General features: G+C 40.1%; 1 protein-coding gene across 1 annotated transcript; it reads left to right on the top strand.

The window, feature by feature from the left end:
- Positions 1–19,203: 19,203 nt before the first annotated feature.
- LOC306800933 (uncharacterized protein C13orf42) lies at positions 19,204–26,057 on the top strand (the record flags this gene model as incomplete). The annotated part of the gene is made up of 3 exons (XM_079303464.1): positions 19,204–19,617; positions 22,311–22,458; positions 23,280–26,057. 3 exons carry the CDS (start codon positions 19,204–19,206, stop codon positions 23,519–23,521), a joined length of 804 nt encoding a protein of 267 aa, XP_079159590.1. The 3' UTR covers positions 23,522–26,057.
- Between the last annotated feature and the right edge of the window lie 441 nt (positions 26,058–26,498).

Raw genomic sequence — 26,498 nt, 5'->3', positions numbered from 1 at the left:
ACAGCATTGGAAGGCATGAAATGTTCAGGGCTGGATTGGATGGGGCTTTGAGCAACCTGGTGCAGTGAAAGTTGTCCCTGCCCATGGCAGAGGGGTTGGAACGAAATGATCTTTAAGGTCCTTTCTAACCCAAAGCATTCAATGATTCTACCAAAACTTGGAAGGAATGAAAGAAGAGTTTTGCAGGGGAACTGTAGGAAGAAAATAATTGAGACTGAAATAAATAGAAATACTCTGCCCCAAAATATGGGCCAGTCAGTTTTTTAATATCTTATCAGAGCCATTAAATCATTGAAAGAATGTAAAATGTCCGAGTTTTCTGGTTCATCCATTTGTACCAGGGTGGTCTTTTCTGGTTTGTGGATCACATTAAAGGTCTCAACTAAACCTGCAAATTGCATCTTCCAGTGACCCACAGGGCCAGGAGGTCTCATCCTTGTGCAGCAGAGCCCTTCAGCAGCTAACACTCAGCTAAAGGGAGGATGCACATCTGCCCTTCTCTCCTGACCCTGACTGTGCATGTGCACCTCCTCATCTCCACACTGCCTGTGAAGGAGCTGATCTGACTGAAAAACAGCCCTGAAAAGGAAAGAAATGGTCCATCCTCAGACACACTGCTTTCCTGGACAGACTCAACTTCTCCTCGACCAAGTCCAGCAGCAAGACAAAAGAGAGGGACAGAGCAGCATGGTTGGCAGTGGGTGGCTCCTCCAAGGCAGAGGACAGGAGCCCAGCAGCCCAGACTAAATTTTACTTCAGCTGCTGTTCTCAAACTGCACTGAAAGATTTGCAGAATTGTAACTGGTCCAAATAAAAGTATAAAGGGCAGAAACTTGGCCCAAAAACCCATTAGCCAGAGATTATTAGGAAAGAAATTTGGATGCTATTTCTGTGGTCTGCAAGTTTTAACTGAAAATTACATAATTTTTTTGGCTTGTGTAAATCAACTTTAAAAAATATCTTTGATGTTTAAAAAGCTCAGACATGTAATAGCTGGCTCTGGCATTTTGCAAGAAGTTCATAAAACAGCTTAAGACCATTAGTATTGGTTGTAAACTCATTCTATAGCCTGAGAGCCATCTGCTTATCTCCAGAGTTTATTGCCTTCCATCTACCTTTGTGTTTTGGATGGCTGCCCATCACTGAAGCACATGAGTGCCTTTCCTTCAAATTGCAGTGCCTCCTGGATTCCCTGGCTGCTCTGCAATCTTCTTTTATTACAGACTATTGAAGTAGTGGTACTAGGTCATATCCAAGATCCATCTAGCCCAGCATCTGTCCCATCAAGTAGCCAGAAACAGACATTTAAGAAAAGCATAAGGACATGACGAACTTCTAATGATACTTCCATGATTTATCTCTAGATGCAATTGATATGTTACAAGGGCAGGGATCATAAGTGTACAGAGTGGATCAGAACTTATCCCACCTCTTACTGACCAGTAGTTTGGCTGTGAGAAAATCCTTACTACACATTCTAGCAGCATTCACATAGTTAGTGGTGAGGAAAAAAATCTTAATGCAACAAGAAAGCTGACTTGGTAGCAGTTACACTGTGATTTCATTCCCCATGGAATTCTGCACTGTGTAGGTGAAGGAGCATCTAATGGCTGCTGTCCTCAGCTCTGATGTGCCTCAGCCAGGGGTTTTGATGTAGCAAAACTTGCTGGTGAATCTGCCAGAACCTCTACACTAGTGACTGGCAGTGCTGCTGCCTGGAGCTGTCCTCCAGTGTTTTATAGTTGTCATCCTGTACACAGATCACCATAGAAATCACATCAGAGGCAGCATCCAACTATCAAAGCTGCTGATTGCACCTCTCAGTTCCAGCTGTTTGATGCACAAATCAAAGTGAAAGGAAACCCATCTGTAATTAGATGTTCTGTCTTTCAAGATAAAGTCCTGTTCATGACAGTAAGACTGAAATGTGTCCTCTTTCCACCATGCTAGAGGATTTGGCCTGGCTCTGCTCAGCCCTGCTAGTCCCACTGGCCCTCTGCCTGGTTGTCCTTGGGCCACAGCTGCAATAGCAGTGTCAGTCTGGCTCCTCTCTTGTGGCAGAGGGAAGGGCTAAATGCTCATTTCCCTGCTCACCAGTTATTTCCCTGGTTCCTATGAAGTTCCACATGGCCAGTTTGCTGGGTGTGCAGGGGCTGTGTGAGGGGTGTGCTGACACAGAAAACCCCATAACCCATAGGAAGCCTCCAGAGTCCAGGAGAATGCAAACTGCATTCCAGCTTTTAAAGCACACCAACTCTCAAAGATGAAAGGGAAAGGTCTGACTGTAATTATGCCCACTGCTGTACCTACTGTAACAGATCTCCTGTGAAAACACAGCAAGAGCATAACAGGTAAAATCTTTGCAGGTGAACTTAGAGATAATGATGCAAATAAAAACATTTACTAGTCAGGATCAGGTTTTGCAATACAGATGAAAACAAAAAATAGAAAAAATTTCTTTCTAAACTCACTTCTTTTCTCTGCTGATTGCTGGATTTTCCTCCAGACTTGGGCCCATGAAGCTCAGTGGCAAACAGAACCTTTCAGAGAGCCCAGATGGGCAGTAAAAGGATGACTTGGGGAAAGGCTTCCAGAAGCTGTTCTCAAAGCACCTAACATGTGGCAGCTAAAAGAAGGACAATAACATGTGCAAGACACTCTTAATCCAAATCCCAGTAATGGAGTTACACGATAGGCTGCTGCCTCTTGCCTCTTAATTTATGAAGGATCAAGTGGTATTAGAGCCAGTCTGCTATGCATCATAAAGTACTCATCACAGCATGTGAGCATGTAAAAAAAGCCACTCCATGGAGAATAGAGAATAAATTCATCATCTCTCTTTAACTTGATATTCAAAGAAGCTGATCAGCATGTCCCTGTCTGGGGAATGTTGTTTATACTCAAAGAAATGGGGTATGACTTATCTGAAACAATTTAGATATGGATTCTAGACAAAACAGAGTTTCATGAAACCAATGGAACAGTTAAATTCGTTGTCTGATAATGCAACACTGATCTTAACTCTAAGTCAACACTACTCATTACTTTTATCTATTCAGAAAGTGGTACTGCTATGTACTATGAATAGCATTCTCTGTTTGCAGGACTGATCTCATAAATAGTTCTTTTCAAGATATTTTCAGTGATAATGTTATAGATATGAAGACCACAAAATGTCTTAAATTTTTCTTAAGACTAAAAAGGTCTAAGAACTTATAAATATTGTATTCCAAGTCTGCCAAAGGAAAAAGTCAAATAGATAATTTTAGGCATTTGTCTTTGCTTAAAGGATGTGAAAATAAGTTTTACAAGTTATTTCAGCTTGTCCAGAAGTTGCTCCCATAAATACTCTTCAGCAATTCTGTTCATGGAGTAATGATAAAGATGCCAAGTTTACTCATCTGGGATTTATCAAATAAAATCTCATCCTACATTTAGACAATCACTTTCAGTCTCATCCATTTAACATTAGGTGTCTGCATCTGTGTTTGGGCTCCCCCATAAAGCTGATTGGATTTTCAGTGCTTACTGTCCACAGAAAAATCAAATGCTCAGTAGTCTTCAAAATCTCCCACTGTTTTATGGCTCTATGTATGAACCATTAGTTCAAATGTTGGTTGTAGAGGATAAGGAAGCTCTGTAGCATGTGAGAAAGGGTTGGAGTGGTTGATAGAAAAGGAAAAAAAATGCTCTTATACCATCCAAGATTATAGCATTCCTCTATGTTCCTCCAGTTTTCATATAGATTCCCATCTCCTGTCCTTTATTTTGATTTGTGGCCCTAAGGAGATTGCTTTCTTTACAAATACCTTTTTTTTTTTTTTTTTTAACTGCCACACCTTGACCTCCTTTATCTCATCTCCAGTGTTTCTACCCTATTTGTTCATCTTCCTCGAAACTCCACTGTTTTTATTGGTGCTCTCAGGAAGACAGAGCAGAAATGCTTCTTACTACGAGTTCCAGCATCTGTAGATTGTCCTCATAAAGTCAGCTGAAGTTTGGAGAGTGTTTGGTAAAAGGCAGTGTTAGAGCAGAGGACAATCTGTACTTCCACAAGGAAGGGCTGTGTCACCTTCTTCTTCCATTCTCCCTCTGCACAAGTCTGTGCTGATCACATAAGAGAGAAGGCAGATTTTGTCCAAAGAACCAAATAGTGTTTTGCTTCTAGGCAAAAATGAGAGGCATGAATGACCAGACCAGAGGACAAGCACAAGATAGAAAAGCAGTCTACATCTGGAGAATATTTAATGGAAATTACTTCTTTGAAAGAAGATTTGAAGGAGAAGAAGAGAAATTTTCTGTCTGTGAAAGCAGGGAACCATTCTCTGAGTGAAGATGTGTGTGCAGCTCCATTTTTTATTCAAGGTAGGCAGTGACCTTACTGAACAAGTATTGGACAGAATGAATTGTGCTTAGCAATAGACATCTTCTGAACACTCTTAAGTGAAGGAGCTAAGCTGACCTGGCCTGCCTTGGAGAATGGAGAAAGACAGGCACCTTCAGGGTAATTAGCATTGCATGGTGTCTCTTGTAAAAATTAAAAAAGAGGCCTACATGTGATAGGTGATAGGGAAACTGTGTCCAGGCTTATGATAGTTTTCTCTACAGGTACTTCAAAATTCCTTGTTCTCAAAGGAACTTTATAATGCTACCTATAAACTGCAGTGAATGTAACTGCCTCAGCATACTGCCTACTTCTGCCAGACAAACATTTCTTGTGGGATAAGATAATTTATCTGAGGAAGAAAAGTTTCATTTAGTAACTACTCTAGTTACTGTGGTTGCAGTATCATGAGATCACCCACATGAAGAAAATGTTTATTGGATTGTTTGAATGATTGCTTCCTTTCCTGTGTTTTTGGCAAAGTTTTAGGGCAGTGGAAGAAGTAAATGGACCAAAAAAGTCTTATTCACTTTCCCACCCGCATTGTCAGCCATGATTATTTCAGCCATGATATAATAACACGTGTTTAAACATTCTGTAAGTAAGGAAGAATTTTAATGGGTGATAATGGTGGAAGCTTATAGTGTAGCTTGTGACCAATTTTGCAATGGTTGGGGAAAGTGTAGTAGATGGCTCAGGGAACCATGTGTGGGCTCTGGAATATTTCACCAGCCAATAGAAAACAGCAATGGTTCACTGTTCAGTAACTATGCAGTGGTTTGTCTGCTGTAGTTTCTCTTCTGCTGTGAGTGACCAAAGATCACAGGTGTATCTATCCACCTGGTGGGGGAGGCAAAAGGCTGGACACAGGGGAGCCAACCTTCCCACAGAACAGGTGCCTGGTTAAAGTTTGGTCTTGCCAGGGCATTGAGAGGGTTGATGGCTTGTTTGAAGGTGTGGGTAAAATTTACACAGTACTAAGAAGATATGAAGAGTTGTAAGAATTTTGACTTTGTTGTTTTGCATGTTAGTGAAATCTAAAAGACTATGAATTCTGCTGCTAATCTGATATCTTTCTTTGAAAAAAACCAAACCCACAGCTTTCCACATAATCTTCAGAGTATTTGCTTAGTCTCTAACAAGAGACATTGCTATTTGATTTTCTTACTATTTGTACAGATCTGGTTATAAGAGGAAACCTTTCCACAATATTCATCATACTGTTATTTGAACTAACTTTAGAATTGCTCCTCAGTTACAACTTGGCTTTCTTTTCTTTTTCCATTCAATTAAGAAATGTCTGAAGTTCAGCCCTCACTCCTCTGCATGGCAGCTTGGCAAAAATCCCTTGCATAGCAAGGAGCTGCCCCAGGGAACAAGGGATGGGGTATCACTGTGGCTGTTGCAGCTGGACCCGTGGCTGTGGGCTGCCTGTCTGCTGCCCTGAACACCACTGGAGTGTCTGAGGGCTGGGAGACCTCCCCCTCTCCCACCTAACAGAGGTTCTTGGAGAAGAGTCATGGGTCAGCAGTCCACCTAACAAAGTTTAGACACCCAGGATGTGACATGTATCCCTCTGGACTTCCTTCAAAGTCAGGGAAGAGAAATAGGTCTTCTGAGCAATCTGCAGAGGAATTTGTTCTCAGTCAGGTAGTAGGCGGCATGCTTTTGGATAGTAGGTGGTATCTGAAACAGCTAATATCACCACTTAGAGCTGGTGAAACCAATATCCCATCCATGTACCTGCAAGGTGGATTTTGTGCCTTGAACCAGAAAATTCACATAATTCAAATCTAGATGGCAATGACCAAATAAGCATTTGTTGGAATGCTGGATTGTATGTGGTTACATGAGCTTTTACTGTTATTCAGGGGTCATCTGACCAGTTCCTGCAGGGTGGCTGGGGACATGGAAAGCAGCTGCAAAGAAGGCAGATGTTGTGTGATGAGGTGCTAATGGTGTTTATCCAAATTTCATTTTACAACAAAATCTGTAGAAGTCACATGCCTCAGATCTTCTGGAGGCATTTGAGTTTCAGCAGCTCAAGTGATATTTTGTAAGAATTTGTCTTTTTAAATGGTGGGCTTGTTTTTCTGCTGCTTTGAATTTACACTAATTAAGTTAATTTTTTCCAGCTGAAACCAGGACAGGTTCACATTAAGGGGCTCTCTCTAGTTATCTCTAGCTCCTTTAAAGCTCTTGAAATTTTTTCATGTTTATGCAGCAGGGAACATCCCTAACAGACTGGATAATCTGGCCTTAGTGCCAGTGTAAAAGCAGAGTCTGACCTTTGCATGAGTGATTACATGATGATCATTCATCTCACTAATGAGAAGGAGAATGTTTCCCTTAATCTGCTGTGTGTTTTCCAGTCCCTCCTGGTCATCTCCTTTCTAAATTGCACAAGAACAGGATTATGACTGAGAGTAAATTTTTTTCCTTATGGAAAAGAGAAAAATCTAAAGGCAGTCTATAAATAGCTGAAATCTGGCTGCACTCTGGATAATGGGCTTCGTGTAGATATATATATATATATATATATATCTAAGTGTGTGTGTGTGTGTAAATATATATATATATGGAAAAAATAAATATGTATATATATACATATACATACACACCTCAGGCTCTTTCTCAGTAAGACTTTGTAATAATTTCCATTTGATCCATATGCTAGAGGTTGTAGCTCAAAGTGGAGGCTTGCTGTACCTACACCTCTGTCTACGAGAAACCTCTATGGTAGGAGTGCACAGGTATCTGTGACATTAAACTTGGTGTCTTTGGTCTTGGTCCCAAATGTGCATGATGAGTGAGATAAGCCAATATATAACCAGAACAGTGGTTGAGGGTGACAGTTAGCCAGTCATTCCAATACTGAGTGTGTTACATCTGAATTAGAACAACAGCTTGGATGCACGTAAGTAGAAGCTAAGAAAGAAACTTCACAAAAATGGAGGTGATGAGCTGGAAGAAAATGAAGGAGAAACCCCCCATATTTAGGAAGCTGCTGCAAGAAGTTTAACAAGTTAGGGGCTTTTCCAGGGGGGTGAAAATCGTTTGAGATGAGTTCTTACTCAGAGAGAGGCCTCATTGTGATCTCTCCTAATGTTCTCATGCTATTGTCTGCATAAGGAAAGACTCAGCCATGAGGAACACAGAAATACACGTCTTTCATTAGACCAAATTGTTTCTTTGTCTGGTTTTTTTTTCTTTTTTTTTTTTTCTTTTTTTTTTTTCTTTTGTTCATTTTGTTTGTTTTTTGCTGTTGTTGTTTTGTTATTGGGTTTTCTTTTTTTTTTTTTTTTTTTTTTTTTTTTTTAATTCTGAAAAGTTCTGTGCCCGTGCCCAGAAAAACCTGCTGAAATTTCTAGGAAGTGCAAGCCCTTTGTAGGACAGCTGCCTACAGGCAGAGAGCCTGCCAGTTTTTATTCCTAAAAAGATCCTTCTAGCAACTGTTGTCATTGCTGTTCTCTTCTCTTTGACAGCAAAGGCAAATGTGACCATGGCTCTGACTCCTGGGCACAGAGCAGTCTGCCTGCATCCCCACACTCCAGTGGATTCATGCCATTAACCTAATTGTATCAGACATTGGAACCAGTGAAGCCTTTAACTTATATCTCTGGCTGGTGAAATGACATTAAACTTTGTACAACTCAGCAATCAAAACAAGTTTTCTGCGGATACCTTTATTGGTAATTAGATTAAGGAACAGATTGTGAATCTACTGAATCTGGTGCAGCTCTAGACAAGAGTTGGCTTATAAAAAGATGAAAAAAATAATTCAGCCCATTAAATGAATGTTCACATGACAGTGTTATAACTATAGTTTAAGATAAAACTAAAATCAATTATGGATTAAAGTTATAGTCATCAGACTGGCATTCTCATCTCTTCACATATAGCAGCTTCCAGTCTGTCTGTGTGGATTTTCCACTTGCAAAATCTCAGGTGTCTGCGAATCACAGAAAACTGAAAATTATTAGTATGGCAAAAAAGTGCTGTTTATAGAAGCTCACTACACATTTGTTATTTACAGTTTTCTGTTCAATAAACACAATTTCTGCCACAATAGGCAGTGATGAAATAGTCACATCATCCTTCAATCAGCAGTGGTACTGCTGTGAATGAGCCTTTTGTTTTTTTCCTTAAAATAGCTTTCACAGTAAATGGCATTTCTTGTAGAGACACTGGCAATCTGATGTGCATTTAGTTCAGATGTTAATTCAAAATGTTTTCTGATAGTGCACCTACTCGTGATTCCTTTCAGTTAGCTTTTCATGTTTTCTTTTTTAGTTCTTCCATTCAGCTATAGCTTCTTACTTTCCTTGTTACCATATAAAATATGTATATGAGCTGGATATTATTAATTCAGACTAATTGTCCTGTAATGCTTAAGTTGAGGCAAGCTTAGCCATAAGCTCCAGCTGGTGCAGGACCATGTTGTAACGCAGAGAATGAATGGGAATGTGTAGGCAAAGAAATCATGCCCAAGTCCAGGATTACCATCCATTTCAGTTATAATTACCTGCAGTGTTATCTGTGGTTGCATAAAACAGTTTTCCAGGAAAAGTAAATTTCTTGTAGTGTCTTAGATACATTACCTGTAAACTTTAAGTAGTTTATCCCACCAGGAGAACAGCTGTATGCTGTGGTCTAGCTCATAAACATAAGGTGTTGTTCTTCCTGCGGCAAGCAACAGTATTGATTATTAAAATGCAATTTCTTGACAGAGATGGCATTTCTCCCCATTTCTGCCCCAATACCTAAAAAAATGAACCAGTAAAACCAAGACCTTTCACTATCTGATGTTCCTGCACGGATGTAGATGCATAACAACTAATCTAAACTGTGCTGAATTCAGCACCACTACAGAAATTACAGCTGTGGCACTGTGTGTGGGAACAGTCACAGATATATAGCAAGATTACATCAGATACCTGCACTTTTATAAAAAAATAATTGAAGAGTAAGAAACATGGAGCTTTCTATAGGGTTATAGAAGTAAGGACTAACGATGCATGAGCATCAGAAATTCTTTTCACAAACAAATTTTCTTAGAGAGTCTTCTGACTCTAAGCAAATTTCAATAAACTGTGTTTTCTGTTTGTTTTGTCTAAGAACTGAAATGAATTTACTGTCTCCTAAAGCAGTGTAGTTCTCAGCATCTGGCTTAGCATTAGGGAGCAGAAATATTGATCTCATTGATATTGGCTTAGAGCCAACATGAGGTTTCTGCAGAAGCAAATTCTGAGTTCATAATTGGGAGTATTCAGCAGTTCATATCCCATTACTGAGAGCTACTTCCTCAGTCAGAGAAAATTCCCATGAGAGCCATGAGTCCTAAGCACCTTGAATCCATAACATAAATATTCACTTGAAAATAAGACATAAAAAAATATTCATTCATAAGAAACATTTGGGGAGCAATTTCCTATAACAAAAATTGCAAACTCACTCTTCATTTATGTGGTGCTTGCAGCCTGAAATGTTGTGGGAAAACTGGAGTATACAGCTCCTGTTTGTGTTATTTCCCAGGAACTCAATGCAAGCCCAGCTATGAACCACCAGGAATTACATCCTGTGCTGAGACTGGAGGCAAGCAGAGGTTTAATTCTCTTTCTTTCATTTATCCGTGGCAAATCCTATCTGGTTTCATATCACCTGTACAGATACAACTGCAGTAATCTCTACAATTTTGTCTAAGAGTACCACGACACCTGGGAGGTTTATACAGTTTTAAACCTTCCATGTACGAGCTACAGAAATGCCTTAGCCCAGAGATACTGTTATTTCAATTATTTCAGTTATTATATTCAGTTATTTCGATTTCAATATTGCTATACTCAGCGCAGGTGAGAAGCCACGTCACTGATAAGTTCTTGTGTGCAGCTGCATGTCCAGGAGCCTCACCCCTAACTCCAGAGGTGGAGGCTTCCATCTAGTGGTTAAACTAAAAGGTGCAAAATGAATTTGGAAATCAACATTGCTGAGATCCTTCAGAGCATCCTCCTTCTTGTTCCAAATCATAGGTGGCTGAGGAGAAGAGAAAGACAATGCTAAAATCTGGGCAACCCCCATCATCTCTGAAGTTTGGAGCAAGCAATTTAGTTCACACAAGAAGGGAGCACAGTTCTCTGGGGTGGGTGCTGTCTTTTGCTAAAGGCCAGGCAGGACATTCTGCAGATGTTCTGGCAGTAGCTGAGGTCATGCATGAGCTGTGGGACAATCCACAGGCTCAGGCAGGGCAGAAAGCAAAGCCTGGTCTCTTCACAGTAACCTGGATTTTCAGACTTTCCTCTTCTGAAAAAAAAAGTGCCTGTCATGTAGAGTGAGGAGAACAACATAATCACTTCTGTCAGGATGCACCAATGAAATAGAATAAATAGAGCACTTATTGCAAAATATAATAACATTACAGACTCCACAACAGCAGTGAACTTTGTAAATAAAGAGGTCTGTGACCTTGTGAAGGTTGGTTTTGTGAGGGTGGCCTACCTATTTCCCCCTGAAACCACCTCAATTTCCCCCCAAAAACCCCACCCAGCCACCACAGAACAATTTTTGATATCCACTGGCACACATCCAGGCAAACTGTAAAGAAATCTAAGTGCATGTTTCATAAGCACATCAATAACCATAACCATATTCACTATGCAAAAAATGAAGTACAGTGACACTTGAGTGATAAAAGATAATGTTCTGCATACTGTTGAAGTCAGTAAGGTGAACTGAAGTGAATTAAATTGAAATATCAACTCAGTTTCTGCTGCCTCATGTTTTCATACAATTGGATTTCTTTTCATACAGGAAGAATTATATATGACAGATTGCAGTCCATTTCCACTGCAGCAAATTTTTCTGGATGTTCCTGCTTAGTCCCAGTGGATGTGCTGAAAACCCTCCATGAAGCCCTTGCTGAGTGTGTTTTGACTCAGAAGTGCACTGACCTTTGCTTGCTGCCAGCTCTGGCCACTATTTATCTGTAACTTTGGCCTGTGCATTTCTGTAACTACCACAGTTTCCTTGAGATGCTTTTTCTGAATAATGGTTTCAGGAAAAAAAATCACAAGAGGAATGCTGGCTGCCTCAGTCCTTGCCACTCAGTGTCCCTTTCATTTGGTGCTGATGCTCAGATTACAGGCCTGTAAGACTCAGCTGTTCCAGCTCACCAGGGTCACATAAGTATTTCCTTCTGTTTCAGTTAACCTAGTTTCACTCCCTCCTGCCTGACCTGGATGTCTCAGAGAAAAACACAGTAAGCACCTCCATGTTTTGCCTACCTTGGGTCAAAGACACATGTTCTGCCACATTTCAGAGCATAGCATAAAAAATCTCCGTGTTCCTTTGAGCACTGGCTAAGCTGACTTGCAAGCTTTGTGAATTTAACAGGTATCTTAGCCTGGAAAGTGTCATTTGGCTTTGCAGATTACTGCAAGCACTTTACCAAGCTGCAAAACCATTTCACCATCCATGACCACCTGTGCCTGTATCTCAGAGATTTTTTCTGACCTGGCTGCATTCTCACCTTTGCTAAGACTTTCCAGGTTGTTTTAAGAATACAAATAGATAACAGTTTAATTTTTTTATCTGATTTTCTTCAGTATTATTGGTGAGACATCTCAAAGGTGGACCCACTGCAAACAATATCTTCACCAGGGACATCTGTAGTGTCCATGTCTGCAAGTTGCCAAAGGGCTTCATGTGGACCTTTTGAACCTAGATGCCCAAGAAGCAGCTGCCCTGTGCCCAACAGGCTGGCAGTGGGTCTATTTGCAGCTTCTGTTCAGCCACTGCTTTGGTGTGTTATTTCCCCCCTGACATCATAGGCCTGCTACTCTGGAAGATAGTGTTAATTGATTGAAAATTCCTCAGAGGATCTAAATGCGGGATTTTTGCCCCTGCAAATAGCCACACCTGTGTATATGATTTGATTATTCACAGTGAGTATAGGGGAAATGCTCTTTGAAGTTTAGCTTGAAAGTGGTAGCCAAGGCTGTGTAGCCACCTCTTCTTCTGTTTCCCCAATTCTTGAAATGTGTCTTAATACAGACTGGCAGAGCTGTGCTACAAGAGCAGTGGAAGGTTTGAATAAGTGTGAAGTGTGTAGAGGAAGAAGATCAAATTATCCAAGGAGAAAGAATTAATGTTTACCAGCAACCACATTTTATGTTAAAACTGGCAAATGTGAAAGAAAAACATAGACTCTTTTTTCTCCTGCTTCTTTACTGACCACTCAGAGAGAGGCAACAAAAATGCTCCTGCCAAACCTGATTAATAATTATCCTGCCTATTTTGGGTTGCTTCTCTTCAGGGAGCTACCAGCTATTAACAGTAGAAGCTTTTCCATTCTCCCAGTGCATGGAGTGATGTCAGCAGTTTTTGGAGCAGAGTCTGGTGAGGTACAGTCGTGGTGGTGATGGTGCTGTAGGATTTGGATGTTGCAGGGTGTCATGGCAGGTGTAACTGCTACCTGCTGAAGGGCTCTGGCTGGCTCCTTGTCTTCCTTAGCATGACCAAAGTTGCTTCACTTTGGAAGTGCTTCTGCAGCTGCTGAGGGAGATTTACTAGGAGATGTGTTCAAGAAACTTATAGCAAAGATAATAGCCCCCTTTTATTACTTATGTTGTGGCAGCAGGAGCAGACACAGGGCAGGATAACTTTGCTTGAGGTTATATACAGGAGTATTTTTTCCCAGAGACACTGTGATGTGAGCAGAAAAAAAAATTAACGTGCAAAAACCCCATTTTTGCTAAGTGCTTAAGATGTATTTCTTCTGTCATCCCATCTTCCCTAGAGCTCAAATGAATACCTAACTTGCCCCGAGCCCCTCTTTCTCAGATATCCCAGCCAAACTGCTCCTTTTTTTCTTCTCCACTTAAATTAGCTTAGCCCTGTTCGGCTGGGTTAGCAGGGCAGGAAGGAGATAAGTGTGGAAAGCAGAGATCCAAGAGTGCCCATGAAAAAGTCTGGAGGTATCATGAGTAGGCATTGCCTGGGAATGACTGATGGAGTCTGGCAGTTCTGTGACTTACCAAAGATATTCTGTCCCCTTTCATAAATCTTTCTTTGTGGGAAGGATAATTGTGTATTAGAATTTAACTGGAATGAACAACAGATGGTCCAGGTGAAGATCAAGACAGACAGGTCATTTAAATGTTTGTGTTCTATAAACCAATATGAAGAACGGCTGCTTATGACCTCCATTCCTCATTGAGCTTTCATGAGGAATTTTGGCTATTTATCATATTCACCTGCCAAAGACTCCATCAATGGGTGATGGATGTGACAGGCAACAAGCTGAACATCACAATAATTCTTCAGATATCCTGGGAACAAAGGACTCAAGAGGCGAGACAATATCTAATTCAACAAAGACTAACAAAGCCCTGAAAGGTTCTAACAGAGTTTCCACTAAAAGAACATGAATTCTTCCAACAAAACAAGCAAGGCCAACTGGTTGTTCCCTTGACCCCGTGTGACAGAAGAAAAGACAAAGTTCCCTTGTCAAGCTTGTCACAGAGATGGAGTTTTTAATGACAGCAGGGTTCTTTGAGGAAACAAAAGGAAGGAGGAGGCTAGATACAGCAGGGAATAAGTGTGGTAACCTCTCACCCTCTGAAAAGGCTGCCAAACAACATCTGTAGACATAGGACTAAAGCAGGGTGTGTTTCACTAGTGTTCATCTTGTTGCTTTGTCACAGAATGTACACAAACATCTTCACAGTAATGATAATAATAGTAGTAATAATTTAAAATTGCTTTTTAATTTTCAGGATTGATAACTCATTTGTGTAATCATTTTCCACGCATGTCACTGCACACTAATTGGCATTTCCTTATATTCTCATGCCTGATAGGAGTGCAGGCACTATTTTCCTGGTGCCTGGATGTGCTTGTGCTGCAACAAAATTTGTCCAATGAATGAAATTTTTCATGTGGTGAAAATTTATGAAGAGTGTATGCATTCTAAATCAAATTGTAATACTTACATTGAAATTTAGGCTAGATGGAAATATGATGTTCCAGATTTATAAACAAACCTATTTATCTTCTGATAGGAGAGTAAATTTTGTGACTCAGCTGGTTTACAGGTTAGTGTTGTCTGACATGGCTCAAGCATGTACTGTTAAAAATCAAGATTGACAAGTGGGCAACACAGGGAGATTTCATGGAATTTTCCTCTGAAGCAGCTCAAATCAAAACCTTTATCTTCATTCTCAAGAAGCTGATTTCTCCAGTTCAATGCCTCAAAGAAGCAGTCATAGATGTTTGAAAAACACAGTATCAGAATTGATCTCCTTTCCCATACTTTGCAAACTTCCTGAAAGAGGAAGAATATCAAGCAGTTCCTGATTGCAATTTTGGGAAGGCAGAACAGACTGTTACCTCTGTGGGCTGAAGTAGAGGATACAGCCATCCTTGAAGATTCTTCTTTGCTTTATAACAAGGTCAGTTCTTCTTCCATCTTCCCTTTCAGCCAGTGAAAGGTGGGAACCTGTGGTATTGCACCTCTAATAGTGGATGTTTCTTGCCACCATCCAAAAGCACTGATGATCAGCACCTGATTTAGGATTTGGAAGTGCACCACCAGCTCATATTTTCAAGTATGTGTGATCTTCAAAGCACTAAGTGTTATAAATATTGCCATATGCAGCTGGGGATGCTATATATTTTTTTTTAGAACTGAGCTGTGGCCTCAGAATTCTTCCATTTGTTGTCTTTCTCTCAAGTATTTAACAGATTTTTTTTTGTGTGTGTGTGTGTGTGTGTGTGTGTGTGCCTTTGAAGAAATTCAAGGGAATATATGAAAAAGTCAGGGACTGGGGAGCAAAGTGCTGGCATTTGCTGTTTTCCTTTGTTTTGGACTCTGTCAATTAACTCTGTCCAAACAATCTACTTTTTATGCAGTTATATAAACATGGGAGAGTTCAGCAGAGAGTGACAACTGTTCTAATTTCAAATTAGCTAAAATAGCACAAGCCTCAGTGACTTTACTATCCACTCACATATTTTATGTGTGGATTTTTTTTCCATAAAAGCAAAAAAAGTGCTTTAATTATAATTTAAAAAATATAAAGAAATGCATTATCCTAACTGATAGGATACAACAGATTGATAAAACCTTATGATAGAAAAAGAATACATTTTCGTCTACAGTTTGTCAAAGATTTTCTTCTTTGAAATCAGAACTTTGTTTCAAGGATGATTTGACATGCCCTTGTATCAGTCATGATGAAATTTAACTATCAAGTAGATAGATTTGTATGCATGTTGTCATGTTATTAAAGAGATAAAAATACATTTTGACAAATAATATTGATAAAAATACTGAAGTGTATTTTTCTGTACATTTGATTTTATGGAGTTTTGTTTTTTTCCCAACTGTGTAGTTAATTTAGTTTTAAAAAAGCACATATATTATGGATTTTCTAACTTGATTCTCCTATCCAGTAATGATGGATCAGGATCTGAATGTCAGGGCTAGATTAAAAAAAACCACCAAAACCCCACAGTTTTGGGAGTGATTGGGTGTTGTTAAATGGAACTCAGATCACTCTGGTAGCTGCAAAGAAAGCAGGTTTGTTGAAAACAGTAATAGGAAAAAAACTGACTTTAAACAAAAGCTATTGAGTAAATGAAGTCAGATTCAAGTAGCCAAATAAACAAGCAAGGTGTGAGCATTGCCTTGTCAAAGCCAGTAATCTTAGATGCCATTAAATATTTAGTGTGGTTTATTTGATGAGTCTGGTCTATTTGATCAGCTTCTCACAAGCTCTTTCTTTGGGAGGTCTTTATTTATGATTTAATAGCTGTCCATGAATTTGGAACTTTGAATTAAGAGAATTAAACTTTCTTCTTCAGCCATATTTGGCATTTGAAGAGTGTCTGTGCAGAAGGAAATCATTCTTGAATAAGACCCTTTTAATTACCCTCTGTCTTAGCTAACAGTGGCATATTCAGTCCACAGGAGTAACTCTGGGGAAGAGACCTGTGATCTGTGCTGGTGGCTGAATTATAATTGCCCTGTTATTTACTTAAAAAGGGACACTTACTGGTATTTGGGAACAGGGTGTGAGTATAAATAAATGAAACACCACTCCAGAAACATGTTACAAAGCAAATGCCTTATAAGAAAATATCCCAAAAAGACATTTCTATGGGCATTTCTCTTCTTAGAAAAAGAAGTAGAGTACATTATCCATTATTTCATCCTTTAATTTTTTAAAATCAATGGAGCTATTTAAATTACAGTAGTTTCTCTGAAGAAAACAAATAAATATTAATTTTTACAATAGGAGGGAAAGATTGCCTCACTGCCCATTACCAAAGCTTAGAATAGAACATTCATGTCTGAAATAATTGTAAATGTCTCTTTATGACTACAAATGAAATCCTATTATATAATGCGGTTGCTGTATTTTTTCATGCATTTATTAATACTTCCTTATTTTAACAATACCAGGAACAATGAGAATGACACATATGTTGGCACAGAATGAATGTGACCCAGCAAGCTTTTAAAAAAATTGGGAATGAATACGTTTGAAATTGAGAACTATTTAGAGCCTGAAAGCTTTTTTTTGTTGTTGTTGTTTAATTAGTGAGATGCCAACATATGTTTTCAGTATTCAGTAGAAGAAGGGTAGGAAAATCTATGGCCCATATGAAATGTTTTTCAAATACCAATGCATATAATCAGATTTACTCTTCACAGATGCACCTTTTCCTGTGGTTTCATCAACAGAACCTTGGGGGGTTTTCTGGTTGATTGGTCTGTTCTGGTTTTCTCTTTACTCTGTAGCTCTTTATAAGCCCAGGTGAGTTTATAAATCAATCTGCAGATGGAAGGCAAAATCTGATACTGTAAGCAGTTTCTCAGTGGAGATACCAATGACCTTATTAATTCAAGTATTTACCAATATTTTCTTGATTTCACACTGATTTTTTTGATTTATGGATTTTCTGACTAAGAGAACATAGAGGTGTTCTGAGATTCACTGTTATTGTATCATGTCTATAAACAAAGACCAGTATCTCACGTAGCAAATGCAAGTAAATTTTTATTAGGGCTATTCTGGAAAAATCTCATTTGCTTAACTGGGTAAGCAAATTCTCTGGAATGGCTATGGCAGATATTTACCTATCCCACTCAGGACAGTGCATTAAAACCCCCTTACAGCCCTTTGCTCTGAAAATGAAATCAATATGTAGACAGAATTATTATTATTCTGTGTTAGTATTGATGACCAGAAACTTTATCTATCTCAGACAGGTAATTCTGGGGAGAAAGCTCATTTTTTTTTGTAGTTCTAATGATCTATGTTAGCATAAAGTCAGCTTAATCTATTACCTATCCTGGGGATTAAGTAGACCTTTGGAGAGAATCAATAATGGAATACCTCCATACGAGTACTAGATACCAAACATCTGACTATATTTCAGAACAATCTCTAGGCTGCTTTCAGCTGCAATGGGAATTGTTACTATTAGAAGGCAGAAAAAGTGGCAAAAACTAGTTTGCCTCAATTCTTAGTTGCTATAAGTACATATTAACGTTAGCTATAAATAAAAGGAACATTTTAAGATGGTTGTGGTGTATGTTTAGTATCCAGTTTTCAGAGTTCCCAAAGTAATAGTCACAAATGTAGGTGCCAACCTATTTTACCTGTTGAGATTCTACAGACCTTAGGATGCTTAAACCTTCAAATAACACTACCAAAGGCATTAGAAGAGATTTGCTCAGTGGTGTTTGCAGGGTGATAACTATTTGATTTAAAAATAATTATTTTTCCTTAAGCAGTAGTCAGTGCTTGGGCAGGATCACTTATGAAAATTCTTTTGAACAAATTCTTGAAAACTCTTTTGGGCATCTCTGCTTGCTTTTAAATAGCTGTTGATTGCCTTAGTTCATTATCTGCTCATCTCTGAAGCATATACCATGTGGACATGTAGTCACAATTACCAGCCATGTCTCGAGTATGTCAATAATAGTCAGTTTCTCAGTACTTTCAACCAGAAATCTATCATCAAACCCACTGTATTAAATGTACTTGCATCAATCTAGGAGGACAACTAATGTGGAAAGATACAAATTCTTAGGTTTCCATCTGCAATATTTTGCCAGAGGAGTACTTTGGAAGAGTGTTTTATTTTACAGCATCCCTTACACAGGGCACCTTTGTATTGAGTGTAACAGAGCCTGACATCCGAATCCACTCGGTTCCTGGCAGTGCTGTGGTATCAGGTAGCTGAAGCCATCTCCTGGTTACTGCCGGGTGAAACCCAGAGCGACTTCTTTCAGCAGCTGCACTCCACTCAGACAGAAGCCATTCTTGTCCACCAGGCTTTGGCCCCTGTGGAGGCTGGTTCCAGCCAGCTCTTCCCGAGCATCGCCCGCGGCGGACGGGAGCGGATCAGCACCACGGCCAGCGCCCCCAGCCCGGCTGGAACCCAGGAGCGCTCGGGAATCCTGGGACCCAGAATTCCTGACACCGCGCTGATGTTTTTTATGGGGACCAGACGCCAAACAAAAGGTCAAAGCATGATATTTGACTTCAACTATGTTTTAAACCGAGGAAAGGACAAAGCTCTTTCACTGACACAAAAGGAATAGAAGTTTCTGCATTACCATCACACTTCTCATAATGTTAGACTGAAAACAATTGGTGCAGCCAGAGGTTTCTTTTCTCTCCTCATTATAGTAAGTGGCAAATTTATTTGTCTCCTGAGGGCAAAGGTAACTGCTGCTGATTGCCAGATCTAGTGTTAAATTAAGGTGCTGAAAGAGAAAAAGTATAAAGGGGAGGAAGTGGCGCATTATGTTCAAAAAGATCCATTCTATATTTCACCCCAACTCCCAGAGAAGAAACGTGACAGATGACATCCCTTACTGTGATGGAGCAGCTTCTGCAGTGAGACTGATCCGCAGCACTTCTATGTATGTCCTTGGAGGTGAGCAGGAAAAAGTTAGTGAGCCACTAAAAAAAAGCAGAAGTACAACCAGCATTGACTCTTGCTTTCAACCAAAAGAGGAAGACAGAGACTGGATGTACTCTAAGACTCAGGACTGCTTGAAATACCTACAGGATTTGCTAGCCTTGAGGAAAAAATACCTTGAAAACATCAATAACTTGAAATCCATGCGTATGGCTGCAGATTCTCCAGCGTCCACAAGATCATCCAAAACGGGAAAAAAGTCATTTCTTCCACTTCCTTCCAAAGAATCTTCTAAGGTAATGTCCAAGAATTTTTGCCATATGCTTAGTCTTAAGCAAGAAAATCATCAGAGCTGTATCATGCATGTTGGTTTTCTGTTTCATTGCTTTCAGCCAGTTGTCATTTTACTGTTTCATCATTTGAAATGTTTCTAAATATCTTAAGATTCTTTCTAAGTAGTGTAGAATTAGGAATGAATGATTGGTCATGGAAAAAAAAGTATATGACTATGATTGAGGGGGAGAAATATTGGGAGAAAGTAGGAAATGTTATGAGAGTATGGAAAACATGTTATGAAAGAGCAAGCTCTGACAGACTACTTAAGTACCTTGAAGCCCTTCACTATGATTATTTATAGCTATTAATGACTGACAAGTGCAGTAATCCCTGGATTTCCTGGCAGTCTTCTTACTGACAAAATCACTTACACAAAATAATTATAAATTCACTGAAACAAAGAGGATTTTTTTTCTGAGTGGTTGGTTAACTTGTCAGTGCTACATCTAGCATCAGTGCAAGCTCTACTGGTAGGATGTGGGGCATGAGGAATTCTTAAGACTTCCTTTCTCTGTTCATAAATTAGTTAGTAGGTCATTTCTAGACAGTGTAAATCTTCACCCTTTACTGTAATGATACTGCAAAAATAAAACTGGAATCTTTGGTGCAGATTATTTTCAAGTATCCTAGAGAAAAAAAAAAAGCTTTATAGGTTTGTATGTGACTAGACAGTTCAGTGGCTACTTTGGCTCTAGACTTGATTCAGTGAGGAAAAAACAAAGGACTGCAGCAAGTGAAATAATCTGTTTAGGTGACATGACTGCAAAAAAGAATTCAACAGGAGACTCACAGGCTACCCAGTGCAGTCTTTAAGCTGGACAATAATGGGAGTGGTGGGAAGAAGGGATGTATGATTGACCTTACTGACTAGGCCAGGTTGACTTTAAATAATGTTGCTGCCACATTTAGATGTTCTGTCACAGCAGAATGTCAGAATGCTTTGTGAACTTTTGAGATTTGCTGCTGAAAATGCTGCTTAAGGCAAACACCAAAAACTTGGGTTGTTTTTTGTTTTTTGGATAACAATTGATCTCCCACAGTCTGTGGCTGAGAGTGCTGCCATCTGACTTTGGCCAGCTGGCCCCTATGTATGCACAGTCCTGATACTGACTGGCATGCTCACTCCATCCCCTTGGAAACAGACTGGAACATCAGCAGGATATGTCATCCATATGAATCATTCTTGCCAACACAAATGGCACAGTTGCACACCTCTGGCTTTTTAAAAATTAGGGAGAGGTCAAGAAGACATTTACAAGATTCAGACTCTTCTTCTTCCTAACTACACTTTTTATGTCCACAGATTACAAGGTTTGTGTTATCACCAGGCTTGAATGATTTTATCTCAAGCTACCTGTTCTTGTTAAATTGCCTGTCAGTGGAAATTCACTTCTTTCTCTAATCTGCTGCATGATTTAGAGGAAGGCAATTTATCCAGACAGACCTGTCCTCATAGAAGTGTTGATCTCTGGGTTCTGGACTAGAGACTGACCATGGATTCAAAATGTGCCACTTGTGTCCAGAGGAAGGAAAGAATAAAGAAGTGGGTCAGATGCTGGGAGCACGTAGGCATTTCTTTAAAATGCCTTTTAAACCAGTAAGGGCTTAGTCATAATAGCAGTCACTATTTCAGTAGATGTGTGGTAGCAGCTATCTTTCATCACTTCTGAGGATGTCAATCAACCCACAATGTCAGGAGGGGAATCAGCTAGTTCAATTCTTTGCCTCACAGAACAGGGAACAGCCTGGTCCTTCAGAGGTGTGACATAGCATGTATCCTTTTCTCTCACTGAAACACAGGGTAGCAATTTTTTGAGCTGGTCTTGCAGCCTGACAACATACCTGACTTGGACTAGCAAGGAAAATAAATGTCCCTTCATCAGGTAGAGGCTGGCAGTAATTACTCATCCCTCAGAATCACTAACCAAGGTTTTATGATTGTTTCAGCATTTATAGATAGGCATTTGCTTTTTCATCAAGACAGACTTCTAATATTAAACTGTGTGGCTTTCCTGTGGGAATTATCACAGTGTTGAATGACTCATATTTTAGCATACACCATTCTTCTTCATTTCAAAAAAACTTTAGTAATTTAGATATGGATTAATTTCACCTCACCTAGGCATTTTAATAAGATGCCTAAATTAGTAACAAAGTTACCCCCCCCAGTTCCTTTTCAGCTGAGAGAAAGAGCTGCCTGCAGAGGAGGGTTCAGCCCACTTAAGGCCTGACTCATCTTCTGAAGGTACTGAAGCCCAGCATTAATTACAGAAGGAACCCTGCATGACTGCATTTCTAATGTGCAGCTCCTTAGGAACCTAGTGCTAGGCAAAATCAATTTGGCCACAAAGCCCAGCTGTCACTTAGGCACCCAATCAAATGGCCTGGTACATGGATTCTGAGGGATTTTGTAGCACCAGGCCAATACTGCCCAAGTGGAAGGCACTTGTTGTTGAACATGCAGCAGGGTGGTATTTGTTAGGCTGCTGTCCTGCTTTCTTTGATTTCTATGATGTGTAATAGTCTGGACCTGTGTTTCTTTTCTGACAGCCTGTGGTATGGAATCAATACTTGTTTCTTATAGAGTTTTCTCATTAAGAAATCATTGTGATTAACCCTTGGCTAACTTTTTTCTCCTTTGTCTGATCAACAGGCATCCATGGAAAGAAAAGGCCCACAGTCCAGCTCAGATGTGAGAGAAGCAATAGCTTTCTTTGACTCAGTCATTGCAGACCTGGATTCAGAGAGATGGCGGAGAGTTCCTGACGTGGATCTGCCAAATGTGGATGTTGATTTTGATGGTGAGGCATAAACCAGCCAAATATGATGGTTTTGGTGGGCAGATGGTAGAGGGAGGAACAGCATTGTGACATCATGTTTGTTTAAATAATTTATTTAATAATCTGTTGTCCTCTAGTTTTGCTTCCCAAATCTAGGACCATTACATGCAATATGTGAAATTATAGTAATACATCACTTGTTCCATGTTGAATGGGTACAACTACTTTATGTGTGGTCATTACATGGCAAAGGTAGCATGTGTAGGGCTGGAATAGTGCTTTCCTTCTGCTCAGGGCTGAACTCCACCCTTGCATTTCTACCTCAAGCTCTCTTTGGAGAACTACAAAAAGTATAAAAGTATTTTTTCTTTGTCTGTTTTTTTTTTTTTGAGAAATGGCTGAGTGATTCCTTTCCAACCACCAAGAAAAGAAGTCATTTAGTGATTAGGCTAAAGAATTGGAGGTTTCCATCAGAAAGGATGGAATTGTCCAAAGAAATGAAGAAGTACCAATCTAAGGTCATCACCTCTGCTGTATAATCAGCAGAGGGATATAGATATTTGTCACCTTTGCTTCAGGCTGAGGTGAATATCTGAAGCAGATCATTTTAGCTGTGCCCAAGGAATGTGTTTAAAGGGTCTAGCTCTCACATACATATTTATGCTGCAGGTGTTGAAATTCTAGATAAAATTAATCCCATCCCAGCGATATCCTGCAGTGAAACAAGGTTTATTTCTTGACCTTTCCTCCAGGAAGGACCCAGCAAGAATCCTATTCCCTCACTGTGCAGATAAAAATGTCACTGACAAACTGTTAATCCTGGATTATCTTCTGTCTTTCAGTTGCTACCAGTACGAGTGAACACAGTTTGCATTCCAACTGGATCCTTCGTGCTCCCCGCAGACACTCACAAGATACTGCCCAGGCAGCCAAGGCTGCAAACCAATCCCAAAGAAACAGTCAGAGGAGAACCACTGGCTCCAGGAAAAGGTTGGAAAGGCATCCCATGTACTTGCCCAAAGCTGTGGAAGGGGCATACAACACTTTAAAATTTAAGCCTAAAACACGCAAGCAGGAATGTTGAAAGAAGAATGTTCCCTTTTTACCTGAAGACAGAATGTATGAAATAGGGATTTTTTTTTCACCATTGATCCATCACTTACACTCTAGAAGTGACCTGAGCAGTCACTGAAGGTTCTTGGTGGAAAGATATGTTTTAAGCCATGGCTATTCCAATGTTGGACTCACGTGAAGGTTTAACTCATCAAATTTTCTGTGCCTAATAATACTGCTTTGTCATTCAGCTTGGGGGGGAACTCCAGCTTGACAAGCCTTTTTTCTAGTGCTGTTACAGAAAGCAATGATTCAGAGATTGCCTGGTGCAGTAGTTTTTCTTCTGACTCCAGTACTGCAAAGCAGTTCAAGAAATTCAGCAAATCGTTGGAGCTATTGCAGCAGTGCTTCCAATGTCAGAGCAGTGAAGCAGAATTTTCGCCTTCTGTTGCTTGTGAAAATTTGTATGTGCCATCATTGACTCTATGTTCTGAGAGTATACAGCAGCATTGAGATACACCCAGTCTGCAGTACAAGCAGAAAAGAGCTGCAGTGAGAGAATAGCATTAGAAACTTGTGTTTGGGGGAATTGTGTGCTCCAGTGTGTTTTGTACTCTGATCGCTACTGAATATGGTTCTGTGGTTGGATAGATCAAAATATTCACTGCATGCAAAAATATATGCAACCTGTTTTCATATGGTTACACCACGTGCTGGTTTTCATCTATTTTAGTACCCAGCTGATGAATGTAGACACCCCAGTGTACACTAGAAATGGAGAACATTTTTTGAATAAGTTGTGGCAAAGGTTGTTCTCAGAGGCAGAAGACAACTTGCAGACAAAGCCACCACATCACCTTTAGATTACACCCAGTATTTGGAATTCTGCTGCTCCATCATTAAAGAGGATATATTAGGATGAATGCAGTCTAGAAGTGTTCCTCTTCATCTTAGAGGTGATGTGAAATCCATGTGATACTTGGAATTAATAAAACCCATACTTCACCTGTTTTACCCAGGTCATACTTTGTCTTAAAAGTTTGTTAAGGTATTTTGGATCAGGCTTTTGCTTATTTTGGTTTTTTGATCTGGCATCATTCAGCTGGCGATGGACTATGACAGATGGATTGTGGCAGCACTGGTGTGACCAGCTGGTGATTTGCTAGTGTTTTCTTGTTTCTATGATCAGTAGTTCTTGTGTCCACAGGCTTGGATGAATTTCCTAAGGCACTGCCCATTAATATAACCCATCTGATGTACCAAAGCCTCCATAAGCCTTGTGCCCTCACACAGAACATTTGGCAGGTGGTAATTCTTGCTGATTCATGTTCCCAGTTTTTGGGACTAAGTTATTAAAAAAGCATTTCTGCCATGATTGCAAGTATCTCTCTGACCTTAATGATCTAGGCCACTTTCTGTCATAAGATAGGAAACTGCCAAAAAACCATGTGTTCCTCCATTCAGAGCTGGCATCTCCTGTTCGATTAAAGCATTTTGATTCTTTTTCTAGTGATGTTTGTGAAGGGGAGGGAAGAATGTTTCGGTAGCACTTCAGTTCTGGAGGTGCTTTTGTTGCTCCTGGCCTAGTTTTCATCCTCTTGAAAATGACAACATAATGGATACATTATGTTGTTCAAGAAGAGTTTAAATTAGGGTCTAGGTTTTGACTCCCTGCTGTTGGTGCTTTTCACAGTGGTCTGTATCCTTTATATTGTGTTGCTGCCTTTGTACCTCCCCAGTCCTGTACTGTCTGCCCTGAGCTGAATGCCCTTAAAAACCTATTCTGCCTCTGAATGTGATCATTGAATTCCACTCAGCAGGTGGGATAGCTGGAGCACAGCATGTTCCAAACACACCCCTAGGTTCTGGCATGCCTCAAGGCTGCAGTTCTGTGTATGTGTGAGAGAAGGGGGACAGTGCTCAAAATGGTACATTTTTGGCAACTGTGTCACCCTGAAACTCCTCTCCAAACAGAATTTCATACTGAAGTTGCTGAGGAACATTTTTACTGAGTGTGTGGGCATCTTTTTGCTACTAGAACCTGCAACATAGATGGGTGCTGACAGAAAATCTCACCATCTTGTTTGAGTTACTATAACAGAATTAGGCATGTGCATAATTAAAATACTGATGGAGAAGAAAGAAGAAAAGGATTCCAATGTTTTTCTGCCCTGGGCTGTGTTTCATGTTCGTAGTGCCAAGGTTTTATGCATTGGAGTAACTGATCTCTTTGCTATTGTTTTAAGAATGCATTTTGATGTGCAGAACCAGACTGCTTCAGCATGTGCAACCTTCCCTGTAACCTCTTGCCTATCCTTGTAAAACAGAGATCTCTGGTTATCTGGCTGTGACAGAGGGTGAGGGTCCCCCTGCTGTCCAGCACAGAAGCTTCAGTGTGAAATTGGGTTTGCTTTTATGAATAAGAGACAAAGGGGGAGAAATTCAGATTCATAATTTCTATTTGGATTCTGTGACTTTTTTTTCCCCCTTTACTTAAAGTTGACTTCAAGCCAGTCATCATCTTAGGAAATTCTAACTAAGCAAGTAAAATAAACTAGTTTTTCTCTGAGAATATATTCTATCATCTATCCCATGAATGCAGGCACCTTCCTTCTTCTTCTAACACACTAGCCCTTGTATGGTTCTCACTCAACATGGCTCAGCTCCAACACAGCTATGGAGAGCAGTCCCTACATCATAGGGCACTCTGTTGGAAGGTGGGAGCTGGGGATTTGAGGATCTAGTTCTATCTGTGCTAGAGCAGGCAGTTAAGCAGAAAGGGAGCAGGAGAGAGGAAAGGGAAGCATCTCCATCCCCAGTACCAGCTGCCTCCTCAGAGGAGGACTTAGTGTGGATGGCAGCACTCTCTGCATTAGCCCAAGACAGAACCCTGCCCCTGCCTGGCACTGGCTCACCCTAGGCAGCTTTCTACACACTTTCCAGGAGCAGCTGATTGCCCTACAAAAGTGCTCCCCATCTGTACTGAATCATTCCCTCATGGCTGTGCA

The sequence above is a fragment of the Erithacus rubecula genome (assembly GCF_903797595.1).
Source record: "Erithacus rubecula genome assembly, chromosome: 1".
NCBI lineage: Eukaryota > Metazoa > Chordata > Aves > Passeriformes > Muscicapidae > Erithacus > Erithacus rubecula.
This window is presented reverse-complemented; position numbering and strand designations above follow the sequence as displayed.